Consider the following 24,656-nt stretch of genomic DNA (forward strand, 5'->3'; position numbering starts at 1 on the left):
CCCGTAATGATCTTTAAAGAAATAATGTTACTATTGTAAAGTTAGTATTATAAAATATATTGAGGTATCCTTTATGAAAAACAAAAACCAGTAATGCGAATTATTTATTAATAACCACATAAATTCATAATTTCAATTTCAGAAAACTGAGACGAAAAACAAATAAACATTTTAATTAAGAAAAAAATTAAACATGTATAACATGTATACATCCTTTACTGACTCGGTAAAATATCAAAAGTATAAGTAATTAAGATCATATGAAGTCTTCCTTGTTCAAATACACATGTTTATCATTAGTTTTGAAAGGAAACGAACATAAATAAACAGAAGTGGGGTCTGAAAAGTCGTCTATTGTGTTGTGATTTGTATTGAATAAAAGTACAATTAACGCAGTGATTATATAGTTGTAAAATAATGAAAGATATCTGAATGTGAAAGACTGTTGCAATTTATAAGCTGATATGTTACACTGTTTAGTTTTCATTTGAGTGCCAGAGAAAACTCTGAGATAGGTATTCCTAATTTCATAAAAAAAAAGTCTACACCCTAGATGATAACTAGATTTCAAGATTTTCCATGAATTTCGTTCTGATACATTGACTTCTCTACCCTATAATAAACTCATGATATATGATAAGATTTATATGTTGCTAAGTACTTATCGGTACCGTTCGAATAGAAACAGTTCAAAATGCCAATCATGAAGGTTAAGAGGCATATGAGGGCACAAATTTCAAAAGCTAAGGCAATAAGCTATATGATTAAATTAGGTTGAAATCTGCCGAAATAGCCTTTCCAGAATTCCTATCGACAGCCTTAAGACCATTTTCCGTATTTCCGAGGATAAATTCTACGTCTACCCAACGTCGTTCCTCACAAGTATCCTCAAACTCAATGGTTGGTGTACATAGCCAAGTGCACCTATCATCATCGACATATTCTGGTATCGTCTCTTCAGATACATACACCATAATGTCCATCTTATCCTGGTGTTTGTAAGGTGTAAAGAAGGATTTTTTAACTATCATTCCAGCTTCGACGCTATCATCTTTCCCGACAATGAGAGAAAAAATGTTGTCACATCTTTCTTCTTTTTCCATTACTACATAATGCTTTCTATCATATTTCTTTTCATTCCATGGAAGATTAGTTTTGACACCATAACTACGTCGCATGATACGAGATGTGATATAATGTGGCCTATGGCCAAACAAAACGGCCCCTTTCATCACTGAAAGACTGGCCTCTCCTGGAATTATTATTCTTTTCTCTGGAAATTCCTGACGAACAGCTTTTTGCATAAGCTTGCAGTCTGAGAATCCACCAACCAATAACATATGTGTCACGTCCTTTAATGTCTTATTTCGAAAAATCTCTTTTATGAGGGATATAACATCGTTAATTGAAGGCATAAACAGTTTATTGAAGAAATCTAGGTTCATGCGAATTTTGTCATATGTTAATTGTATTTCCTTTGAATATGAGGAAGTGTTGATGAGAGATTCGAGATCTGTTTTGTGAACTTTCTGACACAATTTCTCAAGCGCAACAACTGGGATACTCATAGTTACTTTAGGTTTTTCATTGTCAACTGTTCTTTTTACTGTTTCGAATTCTCTTACCAGGTCCAAATAGGCAAGAGGGCTTTCTTCTTTCAGTGATTTCATTACGGTGTCACCAACAATTTTTTCTAAAAGCTTTAGGAACCTTTTATCAATCGATGTCCCTCCACAATCATTTCCCATAGCTCTATGTTTCTCTTTAAGGTGACAATTTGCAGCTTTTTGGTGAACTGTTATATCTGCAGTACCACCTAGAGAAATGCAAAACATACAAATGCAGGTAAGGAGTGAAATACTATTAAGGTACACATGAACCACAAGAGCAAACAAAGTAATAGGAAAAGAAAACTAACAATACGAAATAATACTGATCGAAACGTGATGTAGTATGAACTTTGATTGTTATTTCAACTGACAACGAAAGATATATCAGGCTCTTAAATGAAACAACACTGCGTGATCAAAACAACATTTTGACATGGGTCTTTTAAACATTTAGAATTTTTATACAATTGTCCATTTGTTCTTTCCGACCAATAATAACTATACAATTTTATGTATTTTAGTTATTTTTTTTCTGCCATTGTTCAAGTCCTTTTCACTTTTAATTACGCAGTCATATGAACATATTTACTTTTAGATATCATAAATTGGCCAACTTCTTAAAAGATAAAATTCGAGATACTCATAATATCATGTCTGATATAATAAAGAATAAGTAAACCACCGTAGTTGGAAAACCCGGCATAAGTGTCAATGATGTCCACAATGAGCACAAATGTACCCTTCATCTAGAGTTTTATGGTCGTATAGGAACATGTTAATATCAGTTATTCACAAGTTTGTGTTTCGCGTAAACAAAAGCTAACATAAAATGCTTAGAACTGGCATGTTTTGTAATCATTTCAAACGGTATGTTTTATTTAATATTCTTTGATACATGTACGCAACACCTTACCTCCAAGATCAACAACCATATACTCTGTCCCTTCCGCTGTCACGGTAAAGCCTGGTTCAGAACAATCCTTTTTTTCCGTTTGTAAGAATTGACAGAATATGGACGCTGCCTCAGGTTCAAGTGCAACGATTAAATTATTTGCTGGAATACCAGCCTTCAATAAAGAGAGAAACCATTCAGCATAGAACAGAATATGGTAAATAACAACCATTTCGTGGAATTAAAATGTATGCATTAATATAAAATACATAAGCAAGTTACAATGTGAAATCAATATAGATTTCAAATATTTATTTGTGGCTTTCAAATAAACACTTTCTTGGAGGCGATGAATGACTTTACAATTTCTGTTTTATGAATGACAACTTGGATTGTTTGGAAGGAAACGTACCATTTAACATTTGACAATAATTTCAATTATGTAAACAGCCATGATGAGTATTTTTTATGTGCCAGATACTTTTTAAATGCAACGGGTACAAATGTATGTGACAACACTGTACCACTGTTTTTATTAGCAAATAAAATATTTAAATTATGAAAATGTATAAAGTTACATACCGCTTCAGCACAAGACCTCATAAATTTCTTAGCTTTATCGGTCCATATTGCAGGAACTGTTAGCACCCACTGAACCTCGTCGTTATGGACAATTTTCCCTCGTGTATCCAACATTTTTAATAAGTGTTCAACTAAGAAGCGGATTGATAATTTAAACACATCAAAAGCTGGCAGGTGTTTTGTGCCAGTAATATCTTCTAGCATCATGCTACTTGTGATGTTCTATAAGAAAAAAGTTTGTATTCGTATGTGTTTAAAAAAAGATTCAGAAACATTGAAATGTCTATCGGGAAATTAATCAAACAGGACTATATAAAAATAATGAGTCTTCGGATGGAACGGTCTTAAATGTGTTAAGTGCGGAAAAAAGCAATTTTGTTCACAGGCATTAGTAAAAGTCTAAAATTAAATGTCATATCGATGTTTTAATCAAGTTCAATGAGGTTTATAACTAAGGTAAAACTGTACTGTAATGATTAACATGTACCCTTCAACTTCTGAAGTATTGCTTTGGTAAAAAGTAAAATCACAAAAAAACTGAACTTAGAGGAAAATCAATTCGGAAAGTCCATAATCACATGGAAAAATCAAATAACAAAACGCATCAAAAACGAATGGACAAGAACTGTCATATTTCTGAATTGGTACAGGCATTTTCAAATGTAGAAAATGGTGGATTAAACCTGGTTCTATAGCGCTTACCCTCTCACTTTAATGACAGTCTCATTGACTCACATCGGTAAAAATGTTAACTACAACTTTATATTGGAAAGGCTTTACCTTATTGTTATGTAGGTTCATTTTAAAACGCTGGAAGTAATAATAATCGTCCTGTTCCTTGTCAAGTATCAAATCAGTCCACCGATCTTCTGCATCATACCCAAAAGCTACAAATTCTCGTTTCTTGTTCAATAATAGGCATGTAGGTGTTTTTTCTCCCGTACTTAGTCGACATGTAGTCTTCCAAGTTGCTGTGTGTATTTGTAAAGGGTTTTTTAAAAACTCATCCCTCAGTGAAAATGAATAGCCTGAATATGTTGTACCAAAGTCAATAGCAGCAACCATCAAATAATTCCTTGAATCCGTCATCATTAATTATTTCGTTCTAAAAAGCAATATCCATGATAATTAAAAATATGAAGTGAGCAAAATATGCTTTTGAGCGACAATATCACTTCTATTAAAAATCAATTTTACAAGCAAATAATGATTGAAGAGTAACTATACTCAGCTATTGGCTAACAGAAGAATATGCGGATCATATATATTTCACTCGATTCATAGTTTCAATGTCTGATATGCAAAAGGCAATAATTTAGAAAAATGGTGAACAAGATTAAGATGTTAGTATAACATTGGAGGGTGTAGCACTATACGAAGAATACTTTAAACAATGAACATCAGAAATAGCATGCACTCATTTAAATAGACCCTTATAAAATTTGAATGGGAATGGGGAATGTGACAAAGCTAGAGACAACAACCCGAAAAAAGAGCAGAAAACAGACGAAGGCCATAAATGGTTCTTCATTACAGTGAAAAAATCCCGTATCCTAATAAATACCAGATAAATTTACTTATTTAGGAAATAATTCAAACATTAAATTCAACAGGCAACCAAACTAAACAACAGACATGAGAACTAGCATTAGATGATGTGCAAACATTTTATTGTTATGAATCTCGAGATTCAAATTCTTGAGATTGCAACGCTTGCTCGGCCTGATACGTCAAGGACATGGATGCCATTATCTTGATTTTTTTCTGTTTGTATTTTAGAATCTGGTTAAAAAAGGTAAAACAAAATGATTACAAACCTGTGGTAGATTTTTAATGAAAAACTATTTAAATATTGAGAAAAATTATAACACGTATAATGGTAAATTCTGAATATGAGTTTTAAGGACGCCATCATATTTTAGTCTACTGTTGACCACGGACATGTTCTATTCATTGGAGCAACACAAGTTTTTCAAGGCACCTTTATCAATGTTTATCAGACATTTTTCCTTAAAACCTACAGAGAGTTATTGTGCAACAAAAACGTGTGCAGAGAGTGTGCGTACTATTCGTGAGGCGTTGAGTTGAATATTTCTTTTCAGATCGGAAGTGACTATGTCTTCAAACATCTTGTACAGCAAAAAATCACACCCACTTTAACAAGGGTTAAATTGTGGGAAGTGAGAAGTCCAGGGGTAACAATATTTGTATACACCGGTTATCACCTTCAGTTGAATCTTTATGTTTATACATACAGGAGGAGTGGCAAAGTTAAGTTTTAGAATATCATGAGATCTTACAGAAAGGCATTATATTACAAAATACAAAAAATTAAAACTCTATTAAATTGTTTCGATGAGCGTCATATGTGATATTGATGTATACATTGATTTTTGAGTAGCAATTTTTCATGCATTCTTTTGACGGGACGATTATACTGTACTACCAAATGTATAAACGTTGTTACTCGAACTTTTTTTATTAAGCTGTAATATTGATGTTAAAGAGTGGGTTTTCGTTTGATGATACATGTTGCATGGATATTCTGCTACAATGCACCTAAGAAATTAACACTTAGTTACATTTAGATATGAAGCCAGAAGCTCTATGTTCTCTATCAGTTGTTATCGGGCCCAATAAAAATAAAGTATACAAGAAGGGTTCATACAGAAGATGATTCAATGTGATATCGTCAAATACATTCTCAACATCTCAACCCTCCTGCTGGACAAATATGCGTATCAATATGCATTGCGAAAGGTAACACTAACTCTATTCTCCTTTCAGCTGCCTTAAATTTGTTATACAAAAGTAAGGTGAAAGCAAATACTATATCACTTCAACTCACAGCTTATCAAGCCCGCTGATGACTTTAATTCACCTTACAATCACTATAAATGGAACCGAAAGTACAAATAATCCAAAGAAAACTAATATGAAATACTAAATCATATTCATATTAAGAAATGAATAGAATACTGGAGAAAATGAAATTTATGCTTCAAAACAGAAATTATTTTACTCACTCGACTAACATATCAAATCAATGAAACTTCCTGTTATATACTTCGCAGTTTGTCTATTTATATTAAATACCTTTGTGACTGATATTTAACAATATATCATATCAACTTTTAAATACCTTAATGGTAGATAATATATATATATAGATAGATAATTTTGTTGTTATTGTATTTACTAACAGGAATTCAATGACTCGAGTCGAGAGAGATCTGCGCTCTCTGTACGTTAAGAACCTTGCAACATTTCTTGTATGTTCTCGGCTTGAAAATACATGAAACATTCGCCACTGGACTAAGCAATTCAGCAATAAATCTATCAATAAATATGTTTCTTATCTTGTAAAGGAAAGATACAAATATAATAAATTTGATTTTATGTTCTAAGCAGGTAGCAATATCTTTGTTTTTTATCAAGTTATTTGCTTCTGTCGTATATGTCCTTTATTCTTCATGAACGAAATGTGTCTTCTAAAGAGTTATTTTTCATTTGCAATTGTCATTATCAAAATCAAACACATTAGCTGTTCTCAGGTTGATTTTTCTATTTAATCTAGGTTACCTTTGCATCAGATAGATTGATTAGTTTTATATGGATCACTTTCACGGTAATGTACAATTTAGGATACTGTTAACATACTTGTTTGTTTATAACATAATCCTCAAAATGTTTCAAATGTTTCACCTGTTTTTACTGATCATTCAATTGCAATGCATGATGATAGTTTATTAATAATTTAGTACGCCAGACGCGCGTTTCGTCTACATAAGACTCATCAGTGACGCTCATATCAAAATATTTATAAAGCCAAACAATTACAAAGTTGAAGAGCATTGAGGATCCAAAATTCCAAAAAGTTGTACCAAATACGGGTAAGGAAAGCTATGCCTGAATTAAGAAAATCCTTAGTTTTTCGAAAAATTTAAACTTTTGTTAACAGGAAATTTATAAAAAAAAATGACCACATTATTGATATTCATGTCAACACCGAAGTGTTGACTACTGGGCTGGTAATACCCTCGGGGACGAAACGTCCACCAGCATTGGCATCGACCCAGTGGTGTAAATAGTTATCAAAGGTACCAGGATTATAATTTAGTACGCCAGACGCGCGTTTCGTCTACATAAGACTCATCAGTGACGCTCATATCAAAATATTTATAAAGCCAAACAATTACAAAGTTGAAGAGCATTGAGGATCCAAAATTCCAAAAAGTTGTGCCAAATACGGATAAGGAAAGCTATGCCTGAAATAAGAAAACTCTTAGTTTTTCGAAAAATTTAAACTTTTGTTAACAGGAAATTTATAAAAAAAAAATGACCACATTATTGATATTTATGTCAACACCGACTTATTCTAATCGAATTACTTAAATAACATGTCAATCAAAAAAGGCACAACATCCAGTGCAGATATAGCTGTTTGTATTGGGAATTCATGGTGTTTTGTAGCCAGTGTTTATTGATATCAAGTTTTATACATATTTGCGGTATATTATTAAACAGAATTGTTCTTTGGAAAATATCAGCTATAAGGAAGAGGGACGAAAGATACCAAAGGGACAGTCAAACTCATAAATCTAAAACAAACTGACAACGCCATGGCTAAAAATGAAAAAGACAAACAGAAAAACAATAGTACACACGACACAACATAGAAAACTAAAGAATAAACAATACGAACCCCACCAAAAACATGGGGTGATCTCAGGTGCTCCGGAAGGGTAAGCAGATCCTGCTCCACATGTGGCACCCGTCGTGTTGCTTATGTGATTACAAATCCGGTAAATAGTCTAATTCGGTAGGTCATATTCATGAAAAGGAAGGGGATTGTAGTTACGACGTAAGGAACATATCCGATATCATTTGTGAAACGGTTATTCCATAATGGTCAACCAACTCGTGATGGCGTCCGTAAAATTTACGAAGGGATGATTTCAACTTCACCACTTGGAACTCTTGGTTTAATAGCTTCCTTGTGAGCAGCAAACCTCTATCAAGAAAATCATGATAGGAAATGCAAGCACGGGAATATCGTATCAATTGGGAGATATATACCCCGTATGCAGGTGCTGCTGGAATGTTGCTACTTAGAAATGGAAAGTTCACAATTTTGTCGTAAAGTTTTGTTTTCAACCGACCCTCATTGTCAATTTCTAGATGTAAGTCAAGATATGAAGCCGACTTAACTGTATCTGTAGTATCCTTTATCTCTAGTTCGATTGGATAGATGCGTTCCACATAGTCATCAAATTTTGAATTGTTTAGTGAAAGAACATCATCTATATAGCGGAAAGTAGAGTTAAAGGATATTGCTAACTTCTTATCTTTCTTCCTAAAAAGTTCCTGCATGAAGTCAGCCTCATAATAATAAAGAAACAAGTCGGCGAGTAGAGGGGCACAGTTTGTTCCCATTGGAATGCCGACAGTCTGTTGAAAAACACGTCCTCCGAACGTAACAAATATGTTGTCAATCAAGAAATCAAGCATCTTGATAATATCAGTTTCAGAGAATTTTTTGTTTGAATCAGAGTGATTCTTTACAAAGTAGGATTTATCCCTCACTAAGTCAAGATACTTGTATCTCCGTTGGCCATTCTTTTTTTATGAAGCAAAGTAATACCAACTCTTTCAATTTGTCTTTTAGTTTGGAATGTGAAATACTTGTGTACAGAGTAGAAAAGTCAAATGTTTTAATACTGTTACAAGATGAAAGAGAGTTAGATTGTATGTACTCTAAAAGATCTTTTGAATTTTTAAGTATCCACATCTGATTCACACCACCTCTAGAATAGGCAGTTTCACAATAACTTTGAAGCCCGTCTTTGATTGCTGATAAAATAGATGTTAAAAATTTAGAAAGAGGTTTCGTGGAGCACTTGGAAGACCCAGCAATATACCGTTGTTTGTAAGGACACTTATGTAGTTTAGGTATCCAATACAGTGATGGAAGATCCAGTTCTTCATCTTTGGTTGAAATTCCAAAGGAACATAGAACAGACCTATGATTATCCAGGATTTCCTCTTTGGTAAGTGTCGTGAGGGTATATGTTGAGTTTCCAAGTGAATTGTCAATACCTAATTCGTTTATCAAGCAGTTGATGTAGTGACTTTTACACACAAAAACGATGTTATTTGGGACTTTATCTGCGGGGACAACAACATATTTGTCATGGAGGTCGGATAGGTGTTTTGCAACATATGGGTCTTTAAAGATTGACGTAGCATGGGCATTGATGGACCCATTCAGTTTCTTAATTCTGATTTGTATCAAAGACCTCACTGCCTTAATCCATTCGGAAAGAGTGTCTACGTCTTCCTTCTCGCGCTTAGCCTATTGCCTGGCATAATCCTCAACTGAATCCATCAAAATTTTAAAGTTGTATTTCCAATTGATGGATTTAGGCTCACGATATTTGGGACCTTTCGATAATACATTTCGTAGAGAAGTGTTATTAACAATGTTAAGGTCACCGGTAATAACGTGGCCAGCAGGATTATATGTGAATTTGGAACTAGCACAAGTGTAATCAGGAGGTTTAGACTTGAAGTCGTCAATATCGAGATCCTGCAAAACGCGTTTGTAATTGAAAATTTTAGTTGCAATAGGTTTGGTATAGGTATAAGAAATTATTGGTACAGACTGGTCTTTGAAATAAGGAGGTATTTTCGATTGCACTAATTTATGATGAAGGATATTGCCTAGGTTGACGCCATCGAGACCTTTGTTGGCGAAGGAAAGATTAAGAAAAGATCTTTTCTCTTTTTCATCTTTTCCAATGCGAACTGGCTTGAAAAGTCTGTGACTTGCAATATCCGAAATTATAGCTTCAAGTTTGTATTGGTTTGAATGAGGGTTTGTAACAGTGGATTCCAAACATAAATTGAACAGAGAATGAAGTTTTGAAAGGGGTAATGAATAAAGTTTCGTGCAAATGTGATGAATACCTAACGGCTTTTGTATGAATGGCAGCAAGTCATTAATAGAGACATCATGCAGAGAAGGTGATGTATAATGACGATGACCATGACTGCGTCTACGTCGAGGAGTCGAGTTGAAAATATTCATCACATTCACCGAGTTACACGAAGGACTAGATAGAATACCTATACCATCAATTTTGTCATTGCAGCCATAAGGTGTTGCAGTTCCCAATTGTCTAATCCAGTAGTCTTCTTTTTGTCTACGGAGAGTCGTTGAAAGATTAGGATTGTTAGAGGTATGGTATATCTTCTCGATAATGCGAACTGTCATAGAAAAGATGGAATGATCGGGCTGATTGAAATGCTGGTATAGAATGTCGTTTGCATTAAGGTTAATGTCTGATCTATGACCGCACATACGTTTGTTAAGCCTTCCTTTCGTTTCACCGACGTATACCAATCCGCAAAGGTTGCACTCTAATCCGTAGACGACATTAATCGATTTACAATTCAGATCATCGTAACTTCTGGTAAAATATGACTTCTTGGTCAAATTGCTAGTGAATTCAGCATCTGTAATTAAAATAGCACAAGTTTTGCAGCCTTTGGTCTCACATTTTGAAATGCGACAGTGTGGTACTGTGTCATCAAACACCAAAATGTCTTTAAGGAGAACTGAACATGGCTGTATATGTGTAATATTGCTATTGTCACTAGGACGATGATCTGAATGAGTCGTGTTTGAGATATTTGTCATGTCTGGTGATGAGGGGACACCTGCCGTATCAGACGACACCGTGTCCATGGTGACGTCTGTTTCGGACCTTTTTATACTGGGCGACGTCCGAGCCAGTTTCCTGTTTGATCTTCGTAAGTTCATGCAATTGTAGTTTTGCTACTGGGCGGATGATGTTTTTTTTTTAGTAAAATGAGGTCGAAATTTTGTATATTTGCTCAAAATTTGAATTTGTGGACGTATTTTTCATTTCAACAGAAATACATAACTTTTTTGTTTAAAAAGATAAACAGGATATAAAAATTAAAATTAAAAAGATAAACAGGATATAAAAATTCACATTTCAAATAGTGTCAATTTGAATTTGTGGACGTATTTTTCATTTCAACAGAAATACATAACTTTTTAGTTTAAAAAGATAAACAGGATATAAAAATTAAAATTAAAAAGATAAACAGGATATAAAAATTCACATTTTAAATAGTGTCATGTAAACCATTAGCACTTTCAGAAGTTTGAGAGAGCTAATTTAAATTTACTGTTCAATGGACACTTTGTTATCAATTTTACGTAGATTGAATGTACATATACATACATCGGATAAAAATGGACAACAATATTTATTTTGCTGTGATAAAAAATCGAAGCTTGTAAACAATACTTTTAATATCTGACATGCAATTTGAACAGTATGTTATACATATACATAACATATGTTACAGTACATGAAACAAAACTAATTAAACATGAGATACCGAGAATCATAACTGTAACAAAACAACACTTTTATTTATTTATGACTATTGAATACCGGTATAATACTGTTGCCTTTACTTAATAGAAAAATCATTGCATATGGTGTATGATACAATCTTGTATGTATCTATGTACAGTTCACTAACATAATAATTTTAAACGACGTAGGATTGTCTTGAAGGAAAGGAGTACACATGTCGTTGCCTGTCTAAGTCGCATTCAATTATTGCATTTTTGATCCCATATTGAAATTTTGCTGACAATTTGCATATAGGCTATTTTTTGCCTGATTAAATCAAATATGTAATAAAAATATACCTTCATATACTTTTTTTTTTTTTTTTTTTTTTAGTAAAATGAGGTCGAAATTTTGTATATTTGCTCAAAATTTGAATTGGTGGACGTATTTTTCATTTCAACAGAAATACATAACTTTTTTGTTTAAAAAGATAAACACAAGCTGTTTATTAATAAACTATTTGTAAATTGTGTTTCATATAACTATTGAATGTACATATACATACATCGGATAAAAATGGACAACACTAAATTTCTGCAATTTTTTTTCCAAATAACTTATATTTATCAAATGTTCATAAATGTAGAAAAAAACATCATTTTTGCTGTATATTTATCAAATTAAAAAAATATTTCAAATGCACTATTAACATTTTCGTAATCAAACGAAATGACAATTTAAAAAAAGAGGTGTCAATGAACTCGTTGTCAAGTTAAATAAGTTTGAAAGATAAAAGTCGAGAACTGAATCTTTTCCCGATAAGTCGTTACCTCCCCTGTAACTGTATCATATGCCCTTAAGATAGCACGAGTTTGGCGAATACAGATACAACACATATCCGGTTTTTTATTTTTCATTTGAATTGTTTTACATTCTGTCACAACGGTACCTTCTACAACTTACAATACGTTGTGTGCTTGAGTTAGGTCGTACTGTGATAGCGATAATTTGTGTAAATTATGCATATTCATTTGGAACTATTTGAAATGTAATGTTTTCTTAAATCTGAATTTTGACAGACAAAATGCAGTCAATTTTTGTCAGTGAAAGTACACAAATATCAGATTAAAATATATTTGTTTGTTTAATAAGTCAAAACGAATATGCACAATTAATGATAATTCCCGAAACTAGACTGAATTTTGCTCACACACAATGTTTGTTTGTTTTTATTTGTAACATATATATTCCGATGATTGATCAAGACATAGAATAGGATCATCGATGTTTCTTGTTCTGCATTATATAGCGTCCTTTGACTGTTGATCTATAAAAACGTGTCTGATTTATATTACAATCTAAAGCTCCAATTCGGTAAAGTACCCAAACGTTTAACATTCTGCACGTAAAATGTATAATTTGTGAGTTTATATTATATGTGCAGGTCACAATTTAGAACTTACAAAATACTTAAAAAGTATACAAATTTGTGAAGCTCAATTACCTGTCTTTCATCCAGGTCGACCAAATATTCAGTTACTGTGTTTTATGGTGTGTATTTGTGTATTTCCCATTGATAAAAGTTATGTATAGATGGATGGTTGAGATATCACAAAACATGATTTAAAAATTATATGTGCATTCACTATACGTTGATGGCATGCTGGTGACCTCGGGCTGTTTTCAGCTCTTTGTCGGTTAGTTGCCTCTTTGACACATATCCGTTTCCACTATCAATTCTACATATAAACCATGAAAGAAAACACGTGTTCTAGAGTGAACAGAAGATAAGGTACTCTTTATTAAAAATTCAAATACAAAATGATGCTATCCCCGTGTTATGATCAAATTAGATTAAACTTTGCCGATATCGCCTCCCCCGTATTTTTATCGTGCGCCTTCAGGTCTATTTCCGTGTTTCCGAGGACAAATTCTACATCTACCCATCGCCTCTCCTCACAAGTGTCAGAAAAAGTAATTGTCGGTGTACTTAACAGGAAGCATCTATCATCGTCGACATAACCTGGTGTTGTCTCTTCAGATACGTACACCATAATGTCCATCTTCTCTTGGTGTTTGTAAGGTGTAAAGAAAGATTTTTTAACTACCATTCCAGCTTCGACGCTTTCATCTTTCCCGACAATTAGAGAAAAAATGTTGTCACATCTTTCTTCCCCTTCCATAAGAACGTAATGTTTTCTGTCATATTTCTTTTCATTCCAAGCTACATTTGTTTTGACGCCATAACTACATCGCATGACACGTGATTGTATATAATCTGGCTTATGACCGAACAAAACGGCCCCTTTCAGCACTGACAGACCAGCTTCATCCGGAATTATTATTCTCTGATCCGGAAATGCTTTTCGAACGGCACTTTGCATCAGTTGGCATTCTGAGAATCCCCCAACCATTAACACATGTTTGACCTCCTTTAATGACCTATTTCGTAAAATCTCCCTCATGAGAGATATAACACCGTCAATTGATGGAGTAAACAACTTTTTAAAAAACTCAACGTTAATACGGATTTTATCATGTGCCAATTTTATGTCTTTTGAATATGGCGAGCATTCTAGCAGAGACTTAAAGTCTTTTTTGTGAACTTTTTGACACTTTTCATCGAGTGCAACGACAGGGATTGACATAGTTACTTTAATTCTTGTGCTTGTTTCAACCGTTCTTTTCTGGGATTCGAACTCTCGTACAAGATCCAAATATGCAAGAGGGCTTTCTGTCTTTAATGAATTCATTGTTGTTTCTCCGACTATTTCTTCAAACAGTTCTAAGAATCTTTTATCAATCGATGTACCACCACAATTGTTACCCATAGCTCTGTGTTTTTCTTTTAATTTACCATTTGCAGCTTTGCGATGAACCGTTATATCTGCAGTACCACCTAAAGAAAACAAAAAAATATATGGATTCATTATTTTTCGTTGGACACCTATTTTCGTGCATTTCGTGGGTATAGGGGAACCAATAATTAAAATTTCAACGAATGCCAAATTTCTTATAGACTTTTATGCAAACATAATGGTTTACTTTTACAAATTATGAGTTGGACGAACGGAGAGTTGTCTCATTGACACTCATAACTCATCTTCTTATATCTATTTGGCAAAACCACGAAATTAAATATTCTCGATTTTGTGAGGTTTTCTTGATTCATGAAAATTGATACCAACGAAAGTTTGTGAACCCACAGTAGAAAAAAAAGTTAATTTTGAATTTATCATCTATACAGGCAATTAAAAATCTTACATCATTTTAAGAAGACAATAATAGAGAAGACATGATTTTTATCGGTTTATGAAATTGCCTACTGAATTTTAAAATTAATAAGCTACTGTTACTCTTTCACTAGCCTATCAACACTGAGGGGATAAATGATTCTAACAAATCTAGCAACAAAGATCGGCATAGCTATATCCATGATACTGGGTTTACGCTAGCATAAGAAGTATACAGTCATTGACGCTCGAACAAAACCAAAAGGCCAAACAGATATGAAAGACGATTCTAGAGATGGATAATTTATTCCATACGTTTATCATATTCAATATGGTTTATTATATGTATTTAATACTTAACCTCCTAGATCAACAACCATGTACTCAGTGCCCTCCGATGGCATGGTGAATCCAGATCCAGAACCCTTCAGTTTCTCAGTGGATAAGTATTGACAGAAGATTGAAGCGGTCTCTGGTTCAAGCGCAAGGATCAAATTCTTTGTGGGTATACCAGCCTTGAATAAATGGAATTGAAAATATATACTGGTATATCTATATATTCTAAATATAAAAAAATAATACAAAATCAAATAGCATTTTAAAATATTACTAGCACTGTCCGTACAGTGGAACAAATGCATTGAACATACACAATTTTGTCATTCTTAGTGCTTCAATACAAGATTTATGCACCGTAAATAAATCAGACAATGTTTTACTTCTAAAGGTCAAAGACTTAAATCAAGGTAAGTGTGATCATTTTGGCATACACAGTTTTGGTAGGGTAACAAGCTACGGTTAGCGTTCAAAATTCATGCTTCGAACATATATGAGTCGTGGTGTATTGGTTAGCGCATCAGACTTCAAACACAAAAATTCTTGTTTCGATCCTCGTTCCAGGGAGACCATTTTAGGGACTGACTTTACGGCTCCCTGTGACACCATTTGCGAGTATGGTCTTGATAAACGACGATAGTCCGTCGGATGGGGACAAAAATTGCTGATCCGTGTTAAGAGAGATAGCAACATGTATTGGGCCATTCCAGTTAATATCTGCTAAAGGGGGATGGATGGTCCTTTCTGAGGGGTGTAAAATTTATACATATTAGGGGTGAAATTTTGTTTTTTTTTCATCTGACAGGAACACTTATACGCAGTAAATAATTAAAAATGATTACATCTTAAGGGTAACAAAAATTGCCTATGTCAGATCTGATGGGTGCTTTGAAATGTAGACAGTTTCGCATCATGCATTATCTGGTATTGTTTTTAAAATTCTGATGGGTACCGTCCTTGCAGTAAAAAAATCTAATAGGTCATTTTTTTGCATGAAATCCCATCCACCCAACATGAACAGGAACTCTTCATCTGATAGGTCTTAATTTTTTTTATATCTGATAGGTAGTTTTTCGTGATGTTTTTTACTGATACGTACCAAAAAATATCTCCCCATCCATCCCCACCTGTCAGAAATTTCCTGGAATGGCCCATTGCGCCCTTGTAGATTTGAAAAAAGAGAGCAATGATGCATCAGAACACCAAGTTTGGTCAACTTGAGATCTAAGGTACAGACAGACAGACAGACAGACACACACCGACAAACAGATAGACGGAATCCTATATATATACAAACTTTGTTCGCGGGTGGGGTGTTAAAATGTGGGACACTGTACGTTTACACTTATAAAAGATAAATGGCATAGGAAATTTAGCAATATGCAACTACCAAACTGTCTGTAGGTCTCCTTTAAACTGTAGGGTTAAGGTTTGAAAACAATCTCCATAATAACTATATTGTAGCAATTAACAAGGAAATAAATGTGTAACAGCGATATAATTGAAAGTGAAACTATTTGCTAACATATTTAATGTGGCATCATATTGCCGTATTATTGCTTTAAACTTAGGAAATGTGCAGTCAGTTCTTAAATTCACAGAAGATAAGAATTACTACAGAATATTTGAAATTCATAAATAAATTAAAACTAAAATTATTGTTTTGATAGTGTACTTTCCAAATATCTACTTTGTTATTTAGTTTCTGTATCTTGGTCGATAATTGAAAACCAAATTATGAGCTTTAAACATCAGAATCTGAACAACTTTTTAATTTCATTCGCTTACCGCTTCAGCACAAGACCTCATAAACTTCTTTGCTCGATCTGTCCATATTGCAGGAACTGTGAGAACCCATTGAACCTCGTTGTGGCGGACTACATTACCACGTGTTTTCAAAATATCTAACAAATGGTTCACTAAATATTGGATTGATAATTTAAACACATCAAAAGCTGGCAGTCGTTTTGTGCCAGTTATATCATCTAACATCATACCACTTGTGATATTCTAAAAAGGGAACAAAAAGCATATCATTTGGTTTAATTAATGATGTTATCTATTATACTTGTTTTTCGCTTTTTAACAGATATTCGGAATCCATTATTTTTAACCCACGTGTTGCAATTAAAATTTTGCACGCTACCATCTTCTTTTCTATTCATAGTTTTATAACAAACGGTTCCAAAAGCTATTTTTGAAAATCCTTGCTTTTTTGGTAGTTTTTGAAAGACAAATGTGTTAACATGTGTCAATGTTGATTGTAGGAAAATTGAAGAAAAAAAATTCCCGCTAAATATTCAAATGAGTATACATGTAGATCTCATAAAAGAGGACACGGACCGGTAATTTTATACTGCTTTTTATGGTTCCGTTATTGACGTAAATTAATGTATAGTGGTCTATTAAAAAGCTTTTAATTTTGAATTGAAGCAGTACACATCATAAAAGATAATTATAATAAAAATGAGAATGAAAATAAGGGGAATATTTCATAGAGACAACAATCCGACCAAAGAGTAGATAAAGCCGAAGGCCAGCAAAATGTCTTCATCGCAGCGAGAAAATCAAGCACCCGTAGGTCGGCCTCAGCTGGCTCCTAAATAAAAATGTGTACTAGTTCATTGCAAATGGACGTCATATCAAACTGCAAAACATGAATATGAACTGAAATAATAAAAAAAAAAACATACAAGACTAACAAAGGCTCCTGACTTGGGACAGGCGCATAAATACGGCCGGGTTAACTTGTTTTGTGAGATCTCATCGTCCCCCTATACCTCTAGCCTATGTAGAATAAAGAAACACAGAGTAATACGGACAGTATTAAAACTCATTTTAAAGGAGTCAGAGTCCGATGTCAAAAGAAAATTAGCAAAATGACAATGATACATAAATTAATAAAGGACTAAGTACTAGTAGTTAAAACTTACTGACATATAAAAAGAAGATGTGATATGATGGCCAAAGAGACCAAATGACACAGACACAGTAAAAGAAATAAAACATTAATCATGAGATAGACAGCTCTCTCACAAGCAACCCACCCCCCCCCCCCCCCCTAACTGTAAAATACAAGGACATGCCAAATCCAGACCTCAATTAAACTGTTTGAAAGATTATGTCATCATCATATGAATATCAAGAACAATTCCTGAGTGAATAAGTTCTCACGAGGAAGAAAAGTCGGAGTATTTTTCACTGCTTCTTAGAGCTAAAATGAATAAAACAGGATTATATTGATTTATTGATTTTAATTTAATAACGGAGTAAACATCTAAATGGTAACTTGACGTATTCGGGAGCTTAACGCGTAAATCAAGTTCAATGCTACGATGCATTAAAATTCCATTACGACCGAAGGAAAAGTCGAAAACGGACAAAGAGGGGGATAAATTCCGTCATCCTCAATATGCGAAAATTCGAACAGGTGATTTCAGATCATCTTAATGGTTTAGATATGTGTTTGTATGACTCTGAAACTTGTTTTGTAACCTTATAATTATTATGCACATGTGATTTATGTCCTTATTAACGATTAAATGTATAACAGGAAGTAAGTTTGTACTAAAAAAACATGCAAAACGTCCTTATCTTTCATATGTTGTGTCCTTGTTGCAATTATGATTAAACTGCTTTGCCATGATCACCTTGTAACTCCCGCCTTGTATTTAAGAATTGAATGCTTCTTTTTGTAACTTCATTGGGGTGTAAAAGCGTTGACCGAAGTACATTTTGTATGAAGCGCCGAAGCGCTTCATTCTAAAAATGTGCGCACGGTCAACGCTTTTACACCCCTATGAAGTTACAAAAAGAAGCATTCAATACTTATAATTACATTTTTAAGCTATGATCATGAAAACACGAATTTTATAATTGTTTTATTTAATACACCTGTGCACTTTATTGTGGGACCACGTGTTATCATGAATGAAAAGTTTTATTGAGTAATACAATTGCTTCAGGAATAACACGTGATGTGCAGTTAGCCAATCAGAATAAAGTATCATAATGAAACAAACATCAAATGTAATTATGGCTGTATACAGATTTTGAGGATGAAAATAGATTGATTTAACGTTCGGTAGCAAAAATTACATGCATATTAAGACGTCCACATGTAAATGAATATGAATATGTATAAAAAAAATTAGTTCCAAGTTAAATGCAAAAAGGGGATACTATAAAACAAGACAGACACACTGGGACGGATATTTTAGATGATATTTAACTATACTTGTAGGTAACAGTCGTTAGGAACACGTGACAATTTAATCTGAATCTTGGCCGACCAGTCTACTAATCTTACCCATACACGCCGAGTGTTTTTAGCGGAGAAAAAAACAAATACCAATTTTAAAATCTATGTTAGTTCACTCTACCTGGGATGATTGTTAACTGGCTCGAAGATGAGGTTTGGACAGTTTTCCAGGCTACAACAATTGTAGAAAGAGTGCTATTAAACGACCACCAAGATGCTAAAACTATATATTGATCAAATATAAAAAAGAAGATGTGGTATGATTCCACAAGAGACCAAAATGACACAGAAATTAACAACTATAGGTCATCTTACGGCCTTGAACAATGAGCAAACCCCATACCGCATAGTCAGCTATATAAGGCCCCAAAATGACAATGTAAAACAATTCAAACTAGAAAACTAATGGCCTAATTTATGTACAAAAAATGAACTAAAAAATAAAAATGTAACATATAAAGAAACTATGTATATTTAAATAAAGTACCTTATTATTATGTAGATTCATTTTGAAACGTTCAAAATAGTAGTATTCCTCGTGTTCTCCATCTAACAATAAATCTGCCCACTGGTTCTCTGCATCGTACCCGAAGGCAACAAACTCTCGTTTACCGTCTAACAAAAGACACGTCGGAGTTTTCATTGACATAAACTGTCGACTTCCGGCCTTCCATACAGGGTTAGCTTGTATCTTTAATGGATCTTTAACGAATTCATCCCTCATGGAAAATGAATAGCCTGAGTATGTAGTACCAAAGTCTAAAGCAGCAACCATTAGGTGATTCCCAGAATCCGCCATTGTTTATTATTTTGTCCTAAAATCAGAAGAATCCCTGTTGTGTATAATGTCTATATAATATTAAATGTATCCTTTAAAACGTGTATAATATACATGTAATTAAATGTAAACAATGTATGCTTTTAAAACGAGTAGCATAATTCCAGCTACATCATATACGTTGTATTTCACAAGCATATAAAAAATTTAAAAACGTTAAAAAATAAATGGGAGATGTATCCATGGTACACGGATAGTGCCCGCGCATTCATATAAAAGTTATCAAGGGAAATATTTTGCTCCTATCCTTAGTCGGGAACCTGGTATTCAGTGTTCGTCGTCTGTTAGGTGTGATTCATAAGTGTTTCCCTTTGCGCGCTTTTTGATAGATTAGATCGTAGATTTTCCTGTTTAAATGGCTTTACACTAGCCATTTTAGAGGCTCTTTATAGCTTGCTGTTCTGTGTGAGCAAATGTTCCGTGTTGAAGGCGATACTGTGGCCTCTAATGGTTTATTTTCACAAATTGTGACTGATGGAGAGTTGTCTCATTGGTACTAATACCACATCTTCTTATATCTAAAAACACAAGAACGATGAAACTGACGCTACGCAAATACAAACTTGATTTATGTTTTGTGGTAATAAGCATTTTGTATAAGATTCATAACATTTGGTTGAGGCAAACTTAAGAATGTCGTTTGTTGCTATGTTACATACATTCAGATTGTACATGTACTTGTGTTTCGTCCATGATGGTGTACACGAAATAGGCAGTTATCTGTCTTGTTTGATTTATTTTACATTTGTCATTTCGGGGCCTTTTATAGCTGACTATGTGGAATGGGCTTCAATCGCTGTTGAAGATCGTACAATTCTTGAGTGGTACTCAGGGCAGGTATTTGTTTAGAATATTAAGGGGAAAACGATTAAGCAATTCATTTGTTTTTATGATTCATGTACTGACTTGAGTCTTCGAATATTTTAAATCTCACCTAGTGAAATTAATCTTTTCCTTTTCTTCTAAGATACATGTACATGTATTCCATGAGTAAGTTATTTGATTAAGTCGCTTAACAGCAAGTATGTATTCAAGATTGCGTTGTTTAATTTACGCCAATTGCGATTTCATCCTACAAAGTGAAAGACAATAAAATATGCATACAAGGACATACAATAAAAAAACTTAACGTCTAGTAAATGCATTTAGTCATTTTATAAATGAACTGTTTACAAAACTTATATTTTGAAATTCTTAGGCTTTTCTACCGCAGGAATAGATCACCTTAGCTGTAATTGACAAAACTTTTAGGAATATTTGGTCTTCAATGCTCTTTAACTTCGTACTTTATTTGGCCTATTTAGGTTCTTTTTATTCGAGCGTCACTGATTAGTATTTGGTAGACGAAACGTGCGCCTGGCGCAAAAACCAAATTTCAGCCCATATATCTACGTATACGATAAATTTATTTAGTCCAGTTTGAATATTTTTACTTCTGTCATCGAAAGTGAAAAGAGTTAACGCAAGATAAAAAAACAAACCGAGAGGAATTTAAACAAGGAACGTATTGAAAATGTTAAAAGAAAAATTCTGATACATAAGTATTTACTCCAATTGTCCACAAAATTTCAATATAAGACACAGGTTCCGTGGCCCTTTTATCGAACATGTAAAGGAGTTCTCCGAAGTACATATTGATTTAAAATCTGATGTCCGTACATACTTTTTAAAGACGTTTCAGTCGAATTTTGTCGAACCTATTACTGTAACTCTGGTTACCATTATAGTTACATACAAATGACAAGACATAACTGTAGAGACAAATTTCTTTATTTATCTACTGTTGTGAAATAAATAATTCGTTTTTTGCTGAGATTTTGGGTTCCAAGATTAAGCTGCACTTTTTTTTCAAGTTTACAAAATTGTTGTTATTCCTAACTTTGTCTGTAACAGCATATACATACACTACTTTTTTTCACTGAACGACTTTCTATTCTCTAAACTGTTGCGTAATGTAGTAAATTTTAAGTATGTTTTGTGCTCTTGAAATCGTCACAGATTAGTAACATATTCATATGAATGATAGTAATACATAGAAGAATCTGTGATTTTTCGTTAGGGTTATTATGAACATATTCAAAAATGTTACTTTTGCAGATATTAAGGTTATCAGAAAATAAGCCAACATCTTTTTAAATGTGTTGTCTTGACACCTGGACACTGTTCGCACAAACCTCAGACACAAACATTACGCAACACTATCAAGATATTTACTTAATTTCAGAATTATTTTTATCTTACCAAAATAGATTCAAATCTTTTTTCATTATTGATGTTCCGACTCTTATATATCTTACATGATTTATCTTAAAACTTTATTAGGGGACGACCATTTGATTTTTTTTTTTGGGAGGGGGGAGGAGGATTTTAAAAATAAATAACTAAGCCTTGATAATCACAAAAAATAAATGGTTTGTTCTGTGGTAGTTTGAAAATAAATAACCTGACTTGCAATGTTTTGAAAATAAATAACTCAGCAGTTCTAATCGAAAGTATGAGATGGCACCAGATTCTTCATAAATTCATCTTTTCCCCCAAAAAAATCGTGAAACACTTCCCAATTTTTTTGAAAAATAAGAGTATAAATATCAATTAAATATACTTGAAATGTCTGAAAATTGGTTTCATTTAACCTTAGATATTTTGTCTCAGGAAACGGTTCCTTACCTCACTTTTATTTTAACAGGGCAAATGCCTCATGTAGGAAATTTCAAAACCAAACACTTGTCTCCATATCAAATTGTGTTCACGGCGAGTGCCTTGCAAGAAGCAAGTTCTGTTTTCCCTCAGACGTATCCCTGATTTTTCGGGATCAATGTTTCTTATTTGTCTTTTGTTCATTGATTGCCCTTCTGTATTCTGTTAGTGTTGCATTCCTTTTGTGATCTAGTAATTTTGTTATGAACTTGATCATGAGTTTGAAAAAAAAACAGCAGCCACACACTTAACTATGTGAATTCCAATTTTACTTTATCATGCACATTGGTCTTTTGATGTTGTCCCTAGAAACTTTTAAAAAGTCTTAGTACACTGAATGCATACATTTTGCTTTGAGACCAAACTATCGTCAAAATATTATTAAAACAAAACTTGCATTTTCAGATAATGAAAGGGTCTTCGAAACACCCAGAAAGCAGGATTTTGCATCATTTGTTCTATAGCTTCTTGGGCCTTCAGTGGCTCCAAAACCCTTCAAAAAAAATTTGCCTCGCTCCGCTAGGCGAAAATATGTTTGCCAATACTTTAAAAAAAAGGCTAGTTACAACCAAACTTTAATACTATAGATAGATGTATGTATGCAATACATATATGCAGTTAGGAATATGAAAGATTCATTTGTGCAGAGGATGATGATTAATTCTAATTAAATGGTACACAATAACTTGACTAAACATGACGTAATATTAATAAACAACTCATTTAAAAATTGTATGTTTCTGAATATGATAAATATAGTTGTGAAAATGAATACTAGTAATCAGTCCCTTGCTTTAATAGTGCAGAAAATGAATAATCTGTCCTCTTAGTTTACAAAAATGAATAACCGATCAAACACAAATCCTCCTGCCCACCCCCTTTCCAGAATATCAAATGGTTGTCCCCTTAGTTTACAACTGTTGTTTTCATTAAAAACTATTAGGTTTTAGCAGTGTTTTAGGATGGGTGTACTGAAAATACATTTTTTGAAAACGGCCTATATACATATAGGCCAAAAGTTGACTTTCAATAACCTCTCGTAAATGTAAAATCATGCTTGTTAAATGAAATCAAAAGTACAAATAATATTTAACTTGTTTTTATGAACGTCAAATCTTGGTTAACGAAAGAAAATGAACAGTAAAATATGAAAGTACTTGCTGCAATATAAATAATTCTACTCACTTGACAAACACATCAAATGAATAAAACTTCCTGTTTTGACTACTTCGCAGTTCGTCTATTTTTATAGTGACATATATTTAACAGTTTTATCATATTCAATTTAAATACCTTTATAATCAATATAAATATTTGTTCACGCAATGATTGGTGTAATGAACTGATCGCATTATTCTTCGTCACATAACGACTGAAATAGAAACTGGCTTACCAGTGCAGTCTATAACCATGATAACCATGATAACATTACCATATTTTCAGAAAGAAGTCAGAATTACTGCGATTCCATGCTAATTTTAAAAGAAAAGTAATTATGTAACTATAATCATAGAGCATGTAGAGGGTCCGGAGAGGAGGGACGTACTTTGTTTTTATATTCTTTTAAATTTTTATGACATTTATCCGTTTTATACTTTAAAATAACGCTTCTTTTGTTAAATACTTATACAAATAATTTACCATTATTCTTTTCTGTTAATAAAAATTAGCAAATTTTGTTCTTTTTCTATATTCCTAAAATTTTATTGCCGGCCGTGAAATCCATTCTATATAACATGTATAACCCGTCCCTATCCCAACCAAAACCCTTACAACAGGTATACATACTTTCATTCTGCTCTGGTTATTTT

The 24,656-nt window shown here is 33.2% G+C and overlaps 2 protein-coding genes across 6 annotated transcripts in view; both read right to left on the bottom strand.

Moving 5' to 3' along the window:
- LOC143052584 (heat shock 70 kDa protein 12A-like) overlaps positions 1 to 24,173 on the bottom strand; it is a 142,247-nt gene extending 118,074 nt beyond the window's left edge. Inside the window, exons 1-6 of one of the 3 annotated variants that reach the window (XM_076225648.1) lie at positions 24,031 to 24,160; positions 21,083 to 21,220; positions 19,798 to 20,125; positions 16,838 to 17,059; positions 15,075 to 15,228; positions 13,290 to 14,379 (exon numbers count right to left, since the gene is read on the bottom strand). In XM_076225648.1, coding sequence (XP_076081763.1) covers positions 13,325 to 14,379; positions 15,075 to 15,228; positions 16,838 to 17,059; positions 19,798 to 20,109 — 1,743 coding nt within the window. In that variant the 5' untranslated portion in view covers positions 20,110 to 20,125; positions 21,083 to 21,220; positions 24,031 to 24,160 and the 3' untranslated portion in view covers positions 13,290 to 13,324. Of the gene's footprint in view, positions 1 to 13,289; positions 14,380 to 15,074; positions 15,229 to 16,837; positions 17,060 to 19,797; positions 20,126 to 21,082; positions 21,221 to 22,815; positions 22,983 to 24,030 lie in introns of those variants that run through there. The other 2 variants (XM_076225646.1, XM_076225647.1) reach the window with 2 other exon arrangements.
- On the bottom strand, positions 227 to 6,172 carry LOC143052583 (heat shock 70 kDa protein 12A-like). Of its 3 annotated transcripts, none has more exons than XM_076225643.1 (5): positions 6,111 to 6,172; positions 3,865 to 4,189; positions 3,085 to 3,306; positions 2,524 to 2,677; positions 227 to 1,816 (listed from the first exon to the last, which is right to left on the bottom strand). In XM_076225643.1, exons 2-5 carry the CDS (start codon positions 4,174 to 4,176, stop codon positions 765 to 767), a joined length of 1,740 nt encoding a protein of 579 aa, XP_076081758.1. In that variant the 5' UTR covers positions 4,177 to 4,189; positions 6,111 to 6,172; the 3' UTR covers positions 227 to 764. The 3 variants fall into 3 exon arrangements, with proteins under 3 accessions (XP_076081758.1, XP_076081760.1, XP_076081759.1); XM_076225645.1 differs by lacking the exon at positions 6,111 to 6,172 and adding an exon at positions 5,933 to 6,019; XM_076225644.1 differs by lacking the exon at positions 6,111 to 6,172 and adding an exon at positions 4,750 to 4,859.
- Positions 24,174 to 24,656: the final 483 nt, after the last annotated feature.

Source organism: Mytilus galloprovincialis, chromosome 11, assembly GCF_965363235.1.
Source record: "Mytilus galloprovincialis chromosome 11, xbMytGall1.hap1.1, whole genome shotgun sequence".
NCBI lineage: Eukaryota > Metazoa > Mollusca > Bivalvia > Mytilida > Mytilidae > Mytilus > Mytilus galloprovincialis.